Source organism: Ambystoma mexicanum, chromosome 3p, assembly GCF_040938575.1.
Source record: "Ambystoma mexicanum isolate Mex_15411 chromosome 3p, UKY_AmexF1_1, whole genome shotgun sequence".
Taxonomy (NCBI): domain Eukaryota; kingdom Metazoa; phylum Chordata; class Amphibia; order Caudata; family Ambystomatidae; genus Ambystoma; species Ambystoma mexicanum.
Window position 1 is genome coordinate 887,575,554 of NC_090925.1, and position 18,835 is coordinate 887,594,388.

Here is an 18,835-nt window from a genome sequence, read left to right on the forward strand (position 1 = left end):
TATGTTAGAAATGAAATGATATCACTTTAATATGTATGTACTTTTATAAAGATTTATTTTTTCAAATAAAGTTTTAATTCATTCAAGAGCAGTTAGTACATAGAATCAAATACATTCCAAAAATCAACCTTCCATAATCCTGTCCCCCACCCACCATGATATTTATAACACTGCTTTATACCCAGAGGTTTCTAAGCGGGATCGAACCTGTGTTGCTCCGTGTTGTCTTGCTTCCAAGGCGAGCACGCTGCCGCTGAGCTATCCTCCAGAGACTAGCTGTGTCGTTTGTATGCGTGATGTAAGACACCGTTTTGCATATAAAGAAGTTACTGACTCAAACTCAACCCAATCAGCATCCTCCGCAATGTACTGGAAAAGAAGATCCGGATCTGTAATCAAGAAAGGCTTTGTCTCCAAGCCTGGGCGGGCATGTACAACTTTAATTTTGGTTTTGTTTAGGTGAAGAAAAGCGCCCCACGTTTTATAGAATGTAGGAAGGCTTTAGTGTACGAAGTGAGTCAATCTTTCACACATAAGCATCCCCCACATCCTAGAAAGACATTCTGTATTGCAAGGAATGTGTTTGGAATTTTTGAAAGATACCATAATTGTTCTGGCACTTAACAATGCCTCTGTGGCCAGTCTGCTGCTTACAGATGGCAGTTGGTAAACCCCTTTTATTGCATGCACCAATAAGTAAATCTCCCGGCTCTTTGGGAAGGGTAGGTCTTTGATGGTTTGAATGTCAGCAGTGGCCCCTTGCCCAAATCGGACAAGCTTGGGGCACTTTATCCAAGTGTCTAAAATGGTGCCTACGTCCCTGCATCCTCGACAGCACAGGCTTGATTTGTCACGCAATAAATATTTAGTGTGTTGGATCACATATCACTGAGTCAGTATGTGTGTATGGCCGCTTTATATGCAGAACACAAACTGAAACCTTTTTGGCACATGTGGTGTCATGGTGGAGGGATCAGCCAACCACACAAATCCACTGGCTTGGTGCAGGTTCTTTTTTGGATAAAACAAAAAGGACAAGGGATTGGGTCCGACTGAGCCCACAGTATGGCATTCAGGAGTAAACCGAATAGGAAAAACTAGTCATCAGTCCTTTGGTCCCCATCCCGCACCCCCAAACCCACCGAAAAAATACATCCTCCTAGTCCCAAACAGTGACTCTCGGACTCTGAGAGTTAAGTCTCATCCATATTTGTCTTGGTACTTTGTAGAACATTTCTTGGCTTGGCTGGTCTTGTCAGGATGTTGTGTTGGTTCATGGACTTCTGGAAAACATGGCACCACCACCGCTACTGCCCTAGGTCATGGGGGCAGGCATCAGACTCTTTAGCTTGGGTTGGGCCTCCGAGATAACCGGGCTTCTCTCCCCCATTTAGGTGGCGCAGGCATGAGCTGGCTGGTTTCTCATCCAGGCCGTACTGTGAAGAATCCTACGGATCCCTCACTGAAACCGTGCCTTAAGTCTCCTCCCAGGTGGCCAGGGGAAGGCAGACACTTCCTGATTCCAACTGTGGGGGTGGTGTACTGCGGGAGGATCACCTAGGAGGAGACAGGGCCCAGGGTGGTGAGGAGATTCTGTGGGTTAATGCACAGTATTTGTTATCTGTTGGGAAGACTCTTCCCAATGTACCTCAAGAGGTAATGGCGTATTGTCGTTATGTCCCTTACTCATATATTAAAAAGAAAAATGTGGACACAAATATTACCAAAGGAAAGATCCATTTGGGTATCCCAAATCAAACACCCTCCCTACTCCCAAGGGTACAATGTACAGGAATCTGGAAATGTTGCCTTTAATAAATTACCTTCCTCTGTAACAACTAAATCTAACAGTCCTTCTCTTAATGAGTTCAGGGAAATTAAATATACCCGTAAAAGAACATAAATGTCAGAAAAACTAATTTTGTTGAAGGGAACTACAAGACCCAGAATCCCAGAGGTACTGGCACGTGGAAGAGGGCTGAAGAGGCATGCAGATGTAGCAGTCAGGCAATTAAACCTAGTGGTCATTGTAGTAAGTCAGGCAATTGAACTTAACAGCCCACCCCTGAAAATTGTTAATGAACTGTAAGGGAGGCATGGTATCATAAGTATGACACTGACACGAAAGGTACAATTTGTAAAACCTTTATTCAATTTTCGGGGTTTGGAAAAAACTCCTACTTTGCCCTATAGCTAGGATGGGAGTAGCCTCTACCATCAAATAATAAATAAAACAGTGCTAGTTGAGTCTGTCAAATCAAAATGGTCTACACTAACAAAACCTAATGCATGCCCTATCTCTTGTAGACAAAGTGTTTAAAGGGGAATATGTATGTAAAGGAAACTCAGTATTAGAATATAAAGAATAAATGTGGCTGAGTCAGCTCTCCTCCTCACGTTAGACAGCACAGAGTAAAGCAGTCCCCCTAGATAGGACGACACACTCTGGCTCAGGTTCCCAAAACAAAGTCAGTTCAAAAAGAAGCCCGCCTGGCCTTCCAGGTTAAAGTTGCTTTTTTCTAGCTTTCAAAACACGATACTGCAGGAGACTGAGACAAGAAGCAAGAGGCAAGCCGAGAGTCTCAGGAGCAAAACAAACTCCCAATTTGAGTGCCTGAACCGGAGACACCCATGCAGGAGAAGGGTGTGGCTACCCACCAAACCAGAAGCAGTAGAAGTGGTAGTGGAAGTTGGGAAAGCAGTGCAGTCCACAAAGCAAGTGTCCAAGAAGCTGGTGAGTGAAGCACAGCATTCTAACACTTTACGCTAGCCTTGCCAGTAACTGTTTCCAACTCCTTATTGAGTCACATATGACTACATGCGAGCAGAAGCTGTTCGTTATATTCAAAGTGCTGTTCACAATGAAAATGTATCACTCGCGTATACTGTAAAAGTCCTAACACTTGCGTGAGAGCTAAAGTCAATGAAATCCATTGTTGAACTACTTAAAGACTGTTACTGGCTAACAGAGTGGTTGCATGTCCCTAATTAAGGAGAGGGAACGCTCACTAAAGCATTACCGAATGCCTAATCTAGACAATATCCGAGTTACAAGGTATAAAGTCTGAAAACTAAATCAAAAGGAGGTCGCGTGTGCCTAGTTGTGATTCCCAAAGGAAGTCAGAACTTTATCCTTTGCCGTTACATGCAAATACAATTCTCTATTCATCTTTAACCCTTGAAATCTACTTTAAAGAGAGGTTGTGTGTGCTTAATTGTCTTTTCAACCAAGAGACTGAATCTTATATTGTATCCAGAAGTGACATTCTTTCTATTTCTAAGAAGTAAAGAGTTGAAACTATTGACGAGAACAAGCCTTACCCAAGCCAAGTGGCAACCCCTTTTTATGTGAAGCCAACCTTTCCAAGAGTTAAATAGGCTTTCAACTGCACTGTGAAGTTGTTAACGCTCATGTGTCCTAAAACATTATTGTACCAGTATTACCTGAAGCTGAGAGAGTGACACCAAGTCTTTTGGGTATTTACTTGGGGCCGATGACTCACAGAAATGTGTGAGTGAAGCTGGGGAAGGGGAAATAATTGCATGTGAAGAATATTCTGAAAGTAGACAGAACCTGTGGTGTCTAAGACTGTGGAAGCCAGAGAGAAGTGATTCTTGTGGGCATAACCAGCTTGTTATTGTGGCAGACAGATGGGGAGAGGCAAAGAGGCTGCCACTTTGAGAAAGTAATTAAAGGAAGAGTGGTTTGCCTGTCTGAAGAGATTGAAGAGTTTTGTCAGAACATGCCTAACAGTTCAAAGTACTGAACTGTGGTACTAGCACCTAAACTGTGGTGGTATAATACGTTGACAGTAGAAGTGTGGTTGTTGAAGTGCAAGCAGCAGCACAAAGAAAACATCCTGACAAATATACAAATGTAAAGTTGTAAATAACAAAGTCCTAACTGTTGATTAAAAACTGTGTGTTGTTGACAGTGGAGGATACCACACCTTCTTTTGAACTGTGGCAAACTATCTGGACGAAGAGACACATTATTATAACCAGGATTACCATTGGTGCTATTTCTTTTGTGGAAGTTGGAAGTGGATCTTTCATCCAGGAACAACGATTTGTTACCGGTGAATTTTTGTTTGATGGACTTTTTTCTGTGACTTGGAACTATCAAGAGCTGGCTCAAACCTTTTTTTCCCCTTTGTTGAACATTTTGAGCTGACTTAGAATCCTGGGGAAGGAAATTTAGCTAGGACAGAAGAAGGCCATTAATACATTGTGTTCATATTGTTTAATATATTGTATTGCTATATATTTTCTGTATATGTTTGTTGTTTAGTGTGAGGGCCAGTTATCACATGCTAGAGAATATTCCCTTAGATGTTATACTAGGTAGGGAATTTCTCTGTATAGTAGAGCAAGCAAGGTATTTTCTGTATATCATTTCCTTAATATAATTACTTATTTTGAGAAAACTACAAGCAGTTGTCTGCCTCCTATTACTGACCCTTCACAGTACACTGCTGCCAGGTCCTTCTTCACCATTGCATGAGCAGGCCTAGAGTGAATGTTATAAGGACTTTACCTCTTCCCCCTTATCTTCTCTCCACAACGTTCCACCCTTCCCTTCTCCTTCTTGCTGTTTTCTGCATTGCTTCTCTGTCTCTTCCTTTCTTTAGCCTCCTCACCGTTCCACCATGCAGCTTGTTTCTTCACCTCACTTTTTCTGTTTGCTCTTTATTACTACTGACCTGCTTATTTGGATTCCATTCTCTGGTCCCCTTTCTGTGGTCCCTTACACTTTGGCACTCCTCTCCTCTTCCACATTCTCTTTTTTTGATGATCTCCCCCTTACACCTCCATATAATTTCTACATGGCTACCTCTGTCTTTCTTTACTGCTTCCTTTGGACCTCTCCCTTTCACTGCCTACTATTCATTCGCCTTCGTCCCCTCCTCTGCCTTGCTTTTGCCACCCTTCCATTCAGTTATTTTACCGGCTTTCACTCTTGCCTGTTATGCTTCTGTGTTAGGGCCTCTCCCTTCAGCTCGTCTGCCCCCCTTCTTCTATTTTCTCCACCTCCATTCCTTTTTGTCCCACCTCTGCCCCTCTTTCTCCTACCTCCCCTCTTTTCTCCTTTCTCCAATTGTCCATCCCGGTCTTTTCCTCTTTCTTCCTCCTCTGCTCACCTTTCTCCCTCCTCCTTTCTTCTCTTTGCCTCCACTCCTCCGTCGGCCACTTTTGTTATCCTTATTCCCTCTCTCGATCTTCTCTCCATGCTCTGCTATCTCCATCATCCGCTCAGCTTTTACCCTCCTCTGTTCCAGTCCTTACCACTTTCCCTCACTGCTCTCTTGATCCTCCCTCAGAGGCATTGCTCGGGGGGCTTAGGAGGTTATAGCCCTGGGTCTTTTGGTTGTAGCCCCGGATAGAATCTCAGAGACTACAACCAAAAGGCTACCTAGCTCCGAGTCCCGACACTCCCGACATTAGCGTAGCCCCGGATCTTTTCCAGACCTAGCAACACCCCTCCCGTACTCCTAGCTTCCACTGTACCTGGCAGGCACAGCACTTTTTATACCTGTGCGGCCCTAGATTGGTGTGTCACATGGTTGAGTGTGTTCAGCTATGTATGTATTATGGGGAATACCTGTATTTTTCTGAACTAGAAGATCAGAACCTGAGAGCACTGAGTCCTTTAACACCCACCTCTCTTTCCACCATTGACATATCTGCGGGCGGGCGCATCCGAAGGCCTGAGAGACACATTTTGTTTCACATTTCTACTCAAGGAGCTTATTATGTGGGACCAAGCTGCTCTGTGTTCTGCTGATTGTGAATGCGCAAAGACTACGCAAGTCTGCATATGGTCCACGGATAACTGGTCTGCTAAAACTAAAGATACCAAGTTGCGCTCTTTTACAATCCACAAGCGCCTGTGCTTGTTGCTGTGCAAACTACAGGAACCTAGTTTGGTCATATTGTTACAACATGACATTGCACAATTTAATTTCTAAATATTTTGTAGGTATTTCTAATACCCAATAAAATGCAATATTCTAAACAACACTTCTTTTACTCTGCATAACAAGCAAGATAACACACTTTATGGAATGTTTCAGATGGTTCAGCCAATCATAAACGAGGAATTCTGGCCACTAACCTTTGTTAGCATGCCCAGGATTATTTGTTCCCAAATAGCAGGAGCTGTCCTGAACGCCCTCCTTGACTGCACCCCGACCCTCGACTCCAACAACCCTAACAATTTTAATCGACAGCCAATTTAATGAATGCAGCATGAACATTGAAATGCCTGGAACTAACATCTCACATCCCTGGATTTGTGCACACGGGTGGAACAAGTTAGTCAGAATGTGTGCATCTTTGCAACTTTTGTGAGCCCTTTGTAATTAAGATGTATTGGGGCTTCATCAATTTCGGTGCAATTTCTGGTGAGCGGAATTAGCGTTACCGCCAGGGTGTGAAGCAGAATTTGCGTCAAATCACAAAATGGCGTGAACACGCGCCCCTCTCTGGCGGTAAGGCTAATATCACCCGGCAGAAACTGCACCGAAACAAGGCCCACTGCTGAAACATCGGTGCTAATAGCGCTACCGCCGCCAACCCCGGCGCTATTAGCGCTGGCAGAAATAGCATCATCGATGGAACGGGAATCATGGCAGTGGCTATCTTTAACAACTCATTCCAACCAGAATCACCCACTTCCTTCAGCCATCCGGACATTACAGGTGGAGCAACCTCAGGGTCAGGGTGCGGTGGCTCCTCTCCCAACACCGCCAGGAGTCCCTGGCAACTGGAGGTGGAACCAACAAGGCACTAGTCCTGATGGCATGGGAGGAAAAATGCAGCACCATCCTCGATATGGAGGGCATCGAGGAGGTTGGAAGGGCAGAGGCGGGTGCCAGGAGGCAGGAGGTGAGTCAACCTCCAAGCACACAGCAAGTTACCTTGCATAAATGTCAGCCTAGCACAAGATGCCGTAGTGGACAGGGACACATGCCAGCACACCCAGCAGCTGGGCCGGCCAATCAGGGTGAAGTGACGGGGTGCCACATCAGCCACCATCCAAAGCAGCCAGGGGCAGGGCACCAAGTGCACCCCTGAGCGGTACTGCATTGTGAAGGTGTGGCAAGCGACCAACCCAAGTGCAATGAACACCACACCCCTACTGGTGCACCGTGTGATGGGAGGGAACAGGGGGGATAGTGTGCTGGGGTGTTTGTGGTGGGAGAGGGGAGGGGGTTAGTGTACAGGGGTGTTGGTGGTGGGAGGGGAAGGGTGAATAGTGTTCTGGGGTGTTGGTGGTGGGAGGCAGGAGGGGGGATAGTGTACTGGGCTGTTGGTAATGGGAGGGGGTTTAGTTTTTACACTAGATTGCATTAAAATAGTTGAATGTCATCTATGCAAGTACATTCCTCATTGTGTCATGGTTGGGTTTATTGATTGATGTGAGTGTCAAATGAGGGTGCATGGCATGTCAGAAGAAATTGTCTATTTGTCCCCGACAAGCCAGGTGGCCATCTCTGACATCGTCTCTGGCAATGCGTGCATTCGCCTCTGCCACAGGCACTGAATCCTCATCCTCTTGGTGGCATGTCCACATCAGAGGGTAGGGGGACATTCCGCTGGAGGAAGATATTGTGCAGCATGTTTATGTTTATGTTTCGGAACTTATATAGCGCACCAGGCACCCAAAGGCTTAAGGGCACTTTACATACAAACATAAAACTAAACACATAAGTCTGCCAAAACAAGTACTATGGAAGATCATAATGGAGACTCTATCGGCAGTCGTAACGTTGTAGAGTGAGAAAGGACTTAAGAGAAAAGGACTGTTTTCAACTTTTTCTTGAAAACCTCCGTAGATGCAATAATTCTCAAAGAAGGCATTAAAGTGTTCCAAGCCTGTGGGGCTGCCAAAGCAAAGGCGGCATCCCTGGACTTCTTGGTCTTCCATCGAGGAATGGTGAGAAGATTGGAGTCATCTGACCAGAGGAGTCTTGTGTTTTGCTTTAGAATGATGACTTCTTTTAAGTACACAGGCATATGTCCCTGCACACATTTCTGGGTGATAAGAAGCAACCTACACGAGACTCTGGCCTGAATGGGCAGCCAATGGAGACTTCTTCTTGCTTCTGACACATGATCTAATTTCGTGAGACGTTTAACAACTCTCACAGCCCCATTCTGAATAACCTGAAGACAGTGAAAGTATGATAGCGGCAGACCCACCAAAAGGCTACAACAATAATCTATTTTGGAGCCTATGATTGCCCTTGCAAGTGTTTCTGAATGTTTTCCCTATATAAACGGTCTAAGGCAGCGGAATAATTTAATTAAATACGAGGCCGAAGAAATCAGGCTATTGACCTGGGCCTTCATATTCAGATTTCTATCTAAATAGATTCCCAAGGTCTTCACCTACCTTACTCATGACACTGATATTGCAGTTGTGTATGTTAAAGTTCTTATAGCTGGGTCTCAATTTCTCTGAATTGGTCTCTGATCCAACTAATAGAAGCTCGGTTTTCGAACTGTTAATAGCTAAACCGTTTGCCACCATCCAGTGCTGGATCTTTTGATACATTTTGTTAATACGTTTTTCGTCCTCCAGGTGCGATCCTGAGATGGGAATGACACATTGAGTGTCGTCCACATAATTAGCAAATATGATCCCTTCATTTTCCAACATCTGAAATAAAGGGTTCATAAAGATGTTATAAAAGCAGGGTGACACAGCAGCACCCTGCGGAACACTGTACATAAGAGTGATGGGTTTAGCTTCAGCATTATCACTAGGTACCCTAACTTGCCTCCCCTTCAAGAAGGAAGTAGTCCACTCAATGGCTGCCTGGGAAAACTTGGCATTGTTCTTTAACCTGGTGGACAGAATGGAATGGTCCACCAGGTCAAAAGCTGCCGAGAGGTCAAGAATCATAAGGAGGGAGATATGACCCGTGTCCATCCTCTGAAGTAAGTGAGATTTCAGAGCCAGCAGAACAGTCTCGGTTCCATGATTCATTCTGAAACCAGACTGATAATCATGGAAGATGTGGTTTTCCTGCAGAAAAACTGAAAGTTGATTGTATGCTACTCTGTCCATATCTTCAGCAAAAAGTAGTGTTGTTAATAGGTCTATAATTTGATGCATTCTGGGGACAGGGGTTAGGCTTCTTAAGAAGTGGTGTAATCCATGCATCTTTGATGTTATCTGGAACCCTATTGAGGGCAAAAGATGAATTAACAAATTTAGTCAATGCGGGAATAAGAATGGCAGAGCATTCCTTTATAATGATGGATGAGCAAGGGTCCCCTTTACAGCTTGTACTTTTCAGCTGAGTGATAACTTTGGCCAGTTGTTGTTCAGAGACTGGCTGAAAGCTAAAGGTAGGGTGATCCTTAATGTTATTTACAGGAGTATTTAGGTTACCCTCCAGATCTTGTTTCTGCATAACATGTTTTTTTCTCCTCAATAGTCTCTCTAATTTTTTCCAACTTATTCAACGGGGCCTGCTGGATTTCCGTACACCACGACTCGTTTTTAAGGATAACATCCTGAGTAGGGCCGGGTGTTTGGGATTGTTCCTTTAGGATTTTGAAAAGTTCTCTGCTGTCGGATTTTGCGTTCATGATACTTGTATTAAATTACTCTTTTTTGGCAGTGTATATGGCCAATTTATGCTCTGCTGCTGCCTTTTTATAGGCTGCAAGACTAAGCGATTCTCTCGAATAACGCTGGAGAAGAAGTAGTAGGGGACGAAATGGAGTCTGTCACTATGAGGATCTGGTTATAGTCGAGTGAAACATCTGATACCATCTTTTTCTGATGTGTTTTGGGCAAGTCCACAAACAGAGGCATATCAGATGCGGAACAACGGATGCTAATAGTATCCGCTTGAGAGTCTAGCATACAGCCGACAGGTGGAGGCTCACTGCATAATGAGGGGCTCCTCTTGTCCTCCACTGTACGATGGAAATGGTCTAATATCGTATTGTTAGAAAGTGTGTCTGATGATAAAGGGTTCAATATATCTAGCTCAGTTGGTGCACGTGGCATGCATCTTGCATCCAATCTGTCTCTGGCCATTTTTATGGCATGCAGGACCTCAGTAATGCCCTTGTTACCTGAGTTAGAAGAGATTAGCCTGATCCCTGACTCTCCGTAACGAACCGGAACAAACCGGTTCCTAAGCGCCAGCGCTTATGTGCCTGACGTGAGAGTAAGTAATGGCAAGAACTACAATCTCGCTGGGGATTATGGTTCTGTGCGTGTCTCTGCCTAAATAGGTTGAAAAAGCAGGCGTTTGCAGCCAAATGACACGTGTTTACAGGGTCTTTGATTCAAAGTTAGCTTCAGAGTTAATTAAATAGTACAAGTCACGTAATATTAACACAAACTAAAATATTCCTAAAAGTTACGATTTCGAGGCTAAAATTACGGATATAGACTATTTTCAATTCAAGAGAAGTGGCCGGCAGCTAATGTACAGCACAAACAAAACAAATCAATCACGGCATGGCACACAGACGCACTATTTTGCACACTTTCTCAGTTGAGTACATCAAGGTTCCTCCTGTATGGTTCAGGCAGCGGAAACAGGACTTTGGGAGGCCAAAGGTCTCCTTGATGCACACACAGGTCCTGCTGTGAGTGTGGTCGTAGGCAACATCATGTGCATGCATTTGGGGCGTCATTGTGTGGCTTGTCTTTTTGCGATCTTTGTGCATGTTGTGTCACTCATATCATGCATTGTATTTACTTGACATGCAATCTGTTACCTTGCAGCAGATGTAACGTCATGTGTCTGTTGGTGCCATGTCAAGCTGACATGGTGGCTGTCTTGTGGCAGCGTATTGCTCTCGTGCATGTGGCCTGATGGGTTTCCTATCGGCCCTCCCTAGGCTTTGGGGGCCAGTGAGTTGGCATTGTGGGCTGAGTGTAAATGGGTACTTGGCTGTGGTACTGGAAGGGTTGATCTGTGATGCGATGTGGCCCTTTGTTTGACATTGGGATGTACTACGCAAGTTGCATTGTGGTACCTGTAGTCATGTGCGTGTTTGGAGTTGCTAGTGTATGTGTTCATCACATTCTCCCTCCAGGTATCTCCGACATGTGCATGTTCCCTGGGATGTACTGTGACTTTTGTGCGGGAGGTGGGCAAGTCCGACTTCTGCATTCACTTGTCATGCCGTGCTTTGTGGTGTTTCTTGCATTTCGCCCTGATGCCCCCCCCCAATTTGGTCACGTGCTTCGCAGCACCTGCGGCCTGACCGTTTCACTTACACACTATCCACGTCGGTTGTCCTCTGTGCCTCGCCATGTATCCAGGCAGTGTACTGTTCTGTAGACCATAGCATGGTGTGTGGATCCAGGGTAGCAGGCACAGCAGTGGGAGATATACAGGTTGGGGTCGCAGGTCACCTGCACCTTCAAGGAGTGGTAGTGCTTACGGTTGCCGTACACTGCTTCACGGGCCTGGGGGGGCCACCAACGCCACATGAGTACAGTCCAAGGTTGCGATTACATTTTGCATTTGGGCAACAGCATAGACTGTGCTTTCATGGCATGCATCTCTGCTGGGGGGTGGGCAGTGAGGTGTGGTGTGACACAGGAGGGCACCCAGCACCTGGACCAGAACTGCACAGAATGTTGGCTGTACCGTGCCGTGCATCTTGGCCACGGAGTGCTGGAAGGTGCCTGTTCCTAGGAATTGTAGTACAGACACTAGCTTCAGCAGTGGGGGCACAGCTGTCCGGATGTTGATCCTGCTCCCTATGTCGTCCTGTATTGTGGTGAGTAGCTCTGTTATGGTCTCCCCGATGAGGTGGTACAGGGTGACCAACTGGCTGTCAGTGAGTGTCCAGGGTGAGGGCCTGACCCTGGGGATTGGTGCTCGCTTTCCTTGGCCTCTCCTCCTCCCCTGTACATCCTGTACGCCCGGTTACACCCTGTGCCCTGGGCTGTTTGTCCTGCCTCTGTAGTTCCAGGCGCAGCATGAGCAGCTGCATGTCCCATCTCGCAATGGCTAGTGGCAGCATGGTGTTTGCAACTGTGTTTGGGGTGGGTGTGTGCTTTATGTAGCCCTCTGGAGTGGACTGGGGTCACCTGTGGCTTCGTTTCTGCCACCTTTGTTCATTTACCTCCACCTGAAGGCTGGGGCTAATTGCGCCCTGTTTTTGATGCTATTAGTGCTGTTTTCCTGTGCTAATACTACCGTACAGGGACTTGTGATGCAACAGTGATTGCGCTTCATGGTATCGGTGCAGATTCCACCAGCTGTGATAGCACCAGTGGTAATTGGGTCGGCTGTAATTGCGCTGGCTGTTTTGCTGCTGGCGGTATTTGCGCTGGATCATGATCCGGCAGAGCAGTATGTGCGGCGCAAATTCCATGAGCGCCACTTTTTGGGCTTACCACCCAACTCGTGATGAGGCCCATTATCTTTTGGCGTAAATCAATGGGATGCTCTCGCGCAAGGGGATCAGCAACCTTTGGCTCGCCAGATGAATTGGTGTACAACTCCCATTAGCCCCAGGCGGCATAGTCTATGGTGAAGAATCATGGGAGTCCTATTCCAAAACCTCAGGAGAAACACAGGTCGTTGACCTTTACTCTAGGCATCTGTGCTCTTGTCGGAAAATGTTTTGTGAATTGCTCCATAGTTTGCATAATAAAATAACAATTTACCGCAAAATATACTTAAGTCCATCTTTTGGGTGTAGGCAAAACTATGGTGAATTACCATGAATTTTCAGGTGATATTCGAATTAATGACCACGCAATATTTACTTCAAGGTGGTATTTTCTATTTTGCAACTGACAATGGGGAATGATGAAAATGGGCATTCACTGAAATGGCACTTTTTTTCTGATTGCCACCACCCTCATATTGAGGCACTAAGCATGAGAATGGCTTGGTTGACTGAGAGTTCGATCTGGAGGTGGAGACCGAAACAGGATAATACAAGGAGGGGATTTGGAAGGAGAAAATATTACATGAGCCAGGGGAACTGTGGGGGGGAGCTAACATAGGAAATTCAGAAGATATTGGAGGGAGAGCCGCGCAGAAGTGCTGGCAGAATTCAATTTTCTGCTGGCTTTACTGTTGGTTTGGGGGATGCAACAAGCTGTCATCCTGAACATATGTGAGGAAGGAGGTCTTTCATTTTTTATTTAGGTCATTATAAGTGACATTGTTAGTTTAGTCTTTCATTGACTTTTCTTGTAACACAATTATGGGGTTAGGACGAAATTACCTAAGTAGAAAAGTCCTACCACCAAAAGTCTGACCCCCATTTATTCGCATATGTATATGTGGGGGGTTAAAGTTAATAGAAATGTATAAGTGTAAGGTGGGGGGGCTGTGGGGGTCTCCCTCCACATATATATATATATATGCGACAAAACAGGAGTGGGGGGGTGAACGGACTTTCGGTGGTGAGACCTTTCAACTCAATTTCACACAGATCCCAATTATGGTAGCTCTTTTGTCATAGCCAGCATAATGATAGTGGTATATCAATTGTCAAGGCTCTTTCTCTAACTGTTAGTTTTGCTTCGTTCAGCACAACATTTTCTTCACCTCCAAGTCTTCTTATTTTAGAATGCACCAAGGCATCAATTGTTGGAAAACAATTTTGGACTCTGAGATCTCCCCTCTGGAGGAAAGGACAGTCCTCATTTTTAAACATCCAGTTAGCCATTCCTTCTTCATCTGTTGTTCTTCCTTGCCCCTCAGAAAATGTAATTCTGCTTATTGTAGTTCACTGGAGCGATGATACCTACATTGCCCCCTTTCTCACAGAAAATCTGTATTTTGCAAATCTACCAACGCTCATCAGTTAGAAAGTAGCACACTGCTTGAACCAAGGAAAATTGGGAACACGTGTTTGATGCCGGTCTGCCTAACTCTTTGAACTTGCACTTCCCTTTACTAGGTGAATCTTCAGAATGACGATCTCAGCTCTGAGGAATCCGGAGAAGAATCCTCACCATGCCAGGAACCAAGTGGCACAGACGCCGGTGTGAGCGAGGATGGCGGCAACAGCGTTGCCGTTGAGCACTTCGAGACAGTCCTGATTGGGGAAAGTAAAGTGCTAACAGCACAGGCAGTCAACCAGGTGATCATGCATGTTACAATAGAGTCATTGTTGGGCTGTACCTTGAGCATTGCATCACCCTTCCTATAGATGCTACATGCTCAAGAAAGAATATTGAACAGTTTTCTGTTTTGGTTTTTCTTCCAATGGCTGGGTATCATAATGAGATGCACATGGGTAAGGTACGACGTCGTTTCATCAACAGTGGTTTTTTTCCAGTGGATGTTTTTTTACAAAAACACGTTGCCGAAAAAAACGGTTCGAAATGTTGAGGGGTAGCAAAGGGTAGATAAGGGGTTGAGGGTCCGGGAACAGTTAAAAATAGGCGGGGGTGGGAGTTTTGGGGGGTGAACCCCCCTCAAAAATAAATAGAAATGCCGATTACTTTTTTTTGGCAAAATGCTTTAAAAAAACACCCGTCGTAAAAATGACTGTCGATCATATGACATGGAACCATGGGTAAACAGTGAGTACAAAACCTTTCACCATCTTCCCAATCTGTCTTCCAACTGCCACCTTGCCACACTCTAGAATCTGCCCACATCACCAACAGAATGTTACATTGGCAACCCAGGGCCACCAGGGTAGTAGTCATAGTAGTCATAACTTCATTGCAACTCATGCCCTTCCTTTAAAAGGCATAGCAACAGCAAATAAGGTAATGTAAAAAGAGAAAAAAGGGAAGGGGAAAGAAAAGTGACAGCATTGATTGTAATCGTTTACCTGGTATTCACTTATCTAAAACATGGTCTAACGGACTCTACCACAGGGCCCTTCACTACAATGTAATCCTTAAGCCTATGGGGTGGCACCCTTTTCTTGGTACTGTAGCATCTATTGATCTCGACAGGATGCTCACTCCTTCTTTAAACTTTAGGACCTTCCCAACTCAGCAGGCGCTCAATCTGCAACCCAGCTGCTCCTGCTCCCAGTGCTGCTGAATATTGAGGAGGAGGAGGGCGCATCTGCCCCATCACAACTGGCCACACTACCTTTATTACAATGTCATCCATAATTTAAGATCACGTGATAGGAGCCTACTCTCACCTCCTTGCGAGATAGAAAATGCACTGACTGCTGCTTGCAAACCTGGAAAGGCTTCCATACCCTAACTCAGTCCTAAGGATGTATGTCCCTTTTCTTGAAGCACTTCCTCATACTGTCATGTCTCAGCTTGTACTGTATTAATAACCATGCAATCTGTTAGCAAGCGGTCCGCACCAAGTGAGATCTCAACACATCCCCAAACCAAGGAGATCACATGTCTCTCCTCCTCATCATGACAAAGAAAAGGTGCACAGTGAAGCCAAGTGGGGAGTATCCCGGCATGCTGCTGCCAATTACAACAGCACCTCATTTCATGAAAGGCCACTGCCAGAACAAACTAGAGATTTTCTCTATTCAAATGATCCAACCTCTCAATCAATCCATTGCATTGAGATGGTAAAGAGCCATATTAAGCTGGGTTATACCATGCCCCACCACAAGGTAGCCATTTCCACAGACCCACATTGCACCTCATTGTCACTCACTATTTATCTATGAAATCCTTCGCACACACGCCCCTCTGTGATAAAATCATTGAACACTCATGGCATCACCACAGAAACAAACTTTACTTCTAACCATCACGAAGGATAGTCCACTAATACCACAGTATACCACGAGTCACACCTTCTGCGGTACTCCATCCAGATGTAAAGGCACAGGTTCCACCTTTTTGAACTTCTCGGTCTCTGCAGATGCACAACAATTCGTGCCCACAGATTCAAGCATGGTGTCCATTGCAGGCCACCAGTACCGCTCATGGAGTCTTCACTTTGTTAAGCTGCGGGCCAAGTGTCTGGTGTGAGTATTTGAGATTATCTTGGCTCTGACAGCCTTGGGAGGTACAGCTCTCTCACCTCCGGATAAACCCCACTCATATGGTGCTAACTCATCTCAGACAATTGTGTAAGCTTATTCCTATTCTGGGTTCCTCGGCCAGCCATTTTGGATGTTATTGATAACCAGTCCCATCTTCTCACCCTCCCAGTCCTTCATCCACTCTTTATTAGGTACAATCACATTCACCTACTCCGTTAGACTTGTACCGAGGTATCTATCTGTTTGGGTTCTTCATCCTCCACTCGGCGTGGCAACAGTCAAGACAGACAATACGCCAGTGGTTTGTTCGTCTGCAAAATATGCAACCACACAAAGGTGAATCCTTGGATAATCTCCATCACTTGCAATCCTGGAAGTGACCAAACCTGACACCCGTGCTGTGAATAAATGAAGCAGTGGCTTATGAACACTACATATTGCAAATGGAATGCCCCATAAATTCATCCTAAAACAACGTGCCGCGCATCAACGCACCTAAGCCTCCTTTTCAATGACAGAACCTTTCCTTACACCAGCTCAAGGCCATGAACGGAAAAGCTATGGGCACCTCTATCCTTTCCTGATGTGGCATAACACATCACCTTCACCTCTTTCTATCGCATCCACAGTTAAACAAGTTTTCACACCCGTTATCAATATTTATAAGGTTGGCACACTCGCAATAGCCCATTTAAGACCGTCAAATATCTCACTTATTTTATTTATCCATATGAATGCTGAACCCTTCTTTAACACATTTCTCAAACCCTCTCTTTTTTGGAAATGTTTGGTATAAATTAGGCATAGAATTTGATTGGCCAGAGGAAAGGCCTTAGCTTGTTCTTGTCATACGGTTCCTTTAAATCAAGACTCTCTTTCACTAGTTCAGGTTTAGGTTGATGATACTCAATAGTCAAGACATTGCATACTTTTGTAACTTGTGGTACCTTAAATTTGCATGTTTCTTTCTTCATAGTTAGACCCACGCATGGGCAGAGCCAGCCTAGGGCTTGAGAGGGCATAAGCCTCCTACTTTGAGGCAGAAGGTAACACTTTGATGTGACGCCAAGCTTGTGGCTCCGACAGCAAGAGCCTGTCAAATTTCTCACCTGGCAGAGCAGTGTATTTGGTACATGTAAAGAATCCTTAAAATGATGGCAGCAGTGAATATACAGTGGGAGAGGACAAAAGCCGGCCCAGGTAACATCAATAGACCCCCTATGATGATGCTGAAGGCTTAACTGCTGGGCTCAGCTATTTGGTGGCCCACAGATCCAATGATTAACCTCTTTGTGAAGCTAAATAGCCTGTGAATTGGGTGAAAGATGCATCTAATGTGCCAAAAGATGTTGAAATGGCTGTTCGTCCTCCTGGGCTCATAGGAAGGGTCAGCAGCGCTATGGGTTTTATGGCCCCACTCATTACCAGATTAGAAAACTGTCCATCCAGCCTCCCCATCCCCAAAATGTTGAGGCTGACAGTACTTATCATTCTCAAAACACAGGCCAGCAACCAATTGTCCCCTTTTCCATCCCACGCATTCACAAGGATATCCTGGAAAAATGTAATCTATTTGCCCAACAGAAACAGACTCTCCTTCACCATTTGGAATACCACATTAACGATTGCCAGTGCAAATGGCATACACTTAGATCTATATGCCCCCTTGCGGGGGAGTTACAAAGGAGGTGATATGCTGCAAACCAGGATGCAAGCCTATCTGGTGATAAATCGATGATAAGTCAATAGTGGAGTAACACTTCACCCTCCCCTTGTTGAAGAGCATGGTACAATTGCTGGGGAGTATCTGTCTACCCAACTCTCTCTATTCGTGACACACAAATCCTGATTCTGCCTTCGGACATTTGTATGACCACACTTGCAGACAGCCACTCACTAGACTCATTGGGCTTGACAATGCCCTCATTACACACGCTCCCAACTTCAGACCCAAATCTGTCACTTACACTAATGGGAACTTGCTGCACTTTGTGAATCACAGGTTTGGCACAATGCTTTAACTTAATATTGTAAGTGAAAACTTTAAGCTTCCCTATGCGGTCACCAACTACTTCGGGAAATGCGTTAATAAAATCCTGTGCTACACTTTTTGTACCTGGGACACCACAAGTATCTGGGCAACTTAACCCGGTCTGAGCTCTGCTTTCAATCATCTCTGATGCCACCACCCAAATAGATAATCACCTTTCTCAGTCACATGCACCTTTCCCTTGATTTCACGCTCCCCCACCCTACATGTACCAAATATAAATGGGCCCAGATTTCCTTTAAGCATGAAAAATGCCCAGAATTGATAGGATAACCAGAGACCTCTTTTTAAGCGATTTGATGATTTGGCCAATTTTCAGGGGCTCTTTGTAATAAGATAAATTGTTCTGCTACGCTCCCCAAGAGTGTGTTGTGTGCAGCGTTAGTCCTGACATACAAAAGTGCGACAAAGCTCGACCAGAGAACTACAGCCCAATCTCCCTAAATGACAGTATAGCAAAATATATGGTACCATTTTACTAGTGCATTTAGAAGATTGGGCGGCAGAGCACATTTCCTCTTACACGCTTAGCGCTTCGGCATGTTAGGTTTATAGAATTGCTTGCCGGTTGAAGGTGCACAAAGCTCTCACAAAGGTAGGACGGGGCAGTCCCATGAAGACATTTGTGTGTCAGTGTATTTACCTTAAAATGAATTCTGGCTGCAACCAGCAGCCAGTGAAGGTCAGCCAGTGAAGGTCCCTCTTATGATACATTCATAGATACATTATTAAGATACATTCTTAATGATGCAAACAGCATAATTCTGCCAGGTCTACAACTTTTGGATACAGTTTTTGTTGGCACCACTCAGTAGAGCACTGCAGTAGTCCGGCCTTGGCATTATG

At 45.1% G+C, this 18,835-nt stretch overlaps 1 protein-coding gene across 4 annotated transcripts in view; it reads left to right on the plus strand.

The window, feature by feature from the left end:
* Window positions 1–18,835, plus strand: part of TLDC2 (TBC/LysM-associated domain containing 2) — a 514,922-nt gene that overhangs the window by 336,062 nt on the left and 160,025 nt on the right. For all 4 annotated transcript variants that reach the window (XM_069652113.1, XM_069652112.1, XM_069652115.1 and 1 more), the window contains exon 2: window positions 13,912–14,094. In XM_069652113.1, the coding sequence (XP_069508214.1) occupies window positions 13,912–14,094 (183 nt within the window). The remainder of the gene's footprint in view (window positions 1–13,911; window positions 14,095–18,835) is intronic.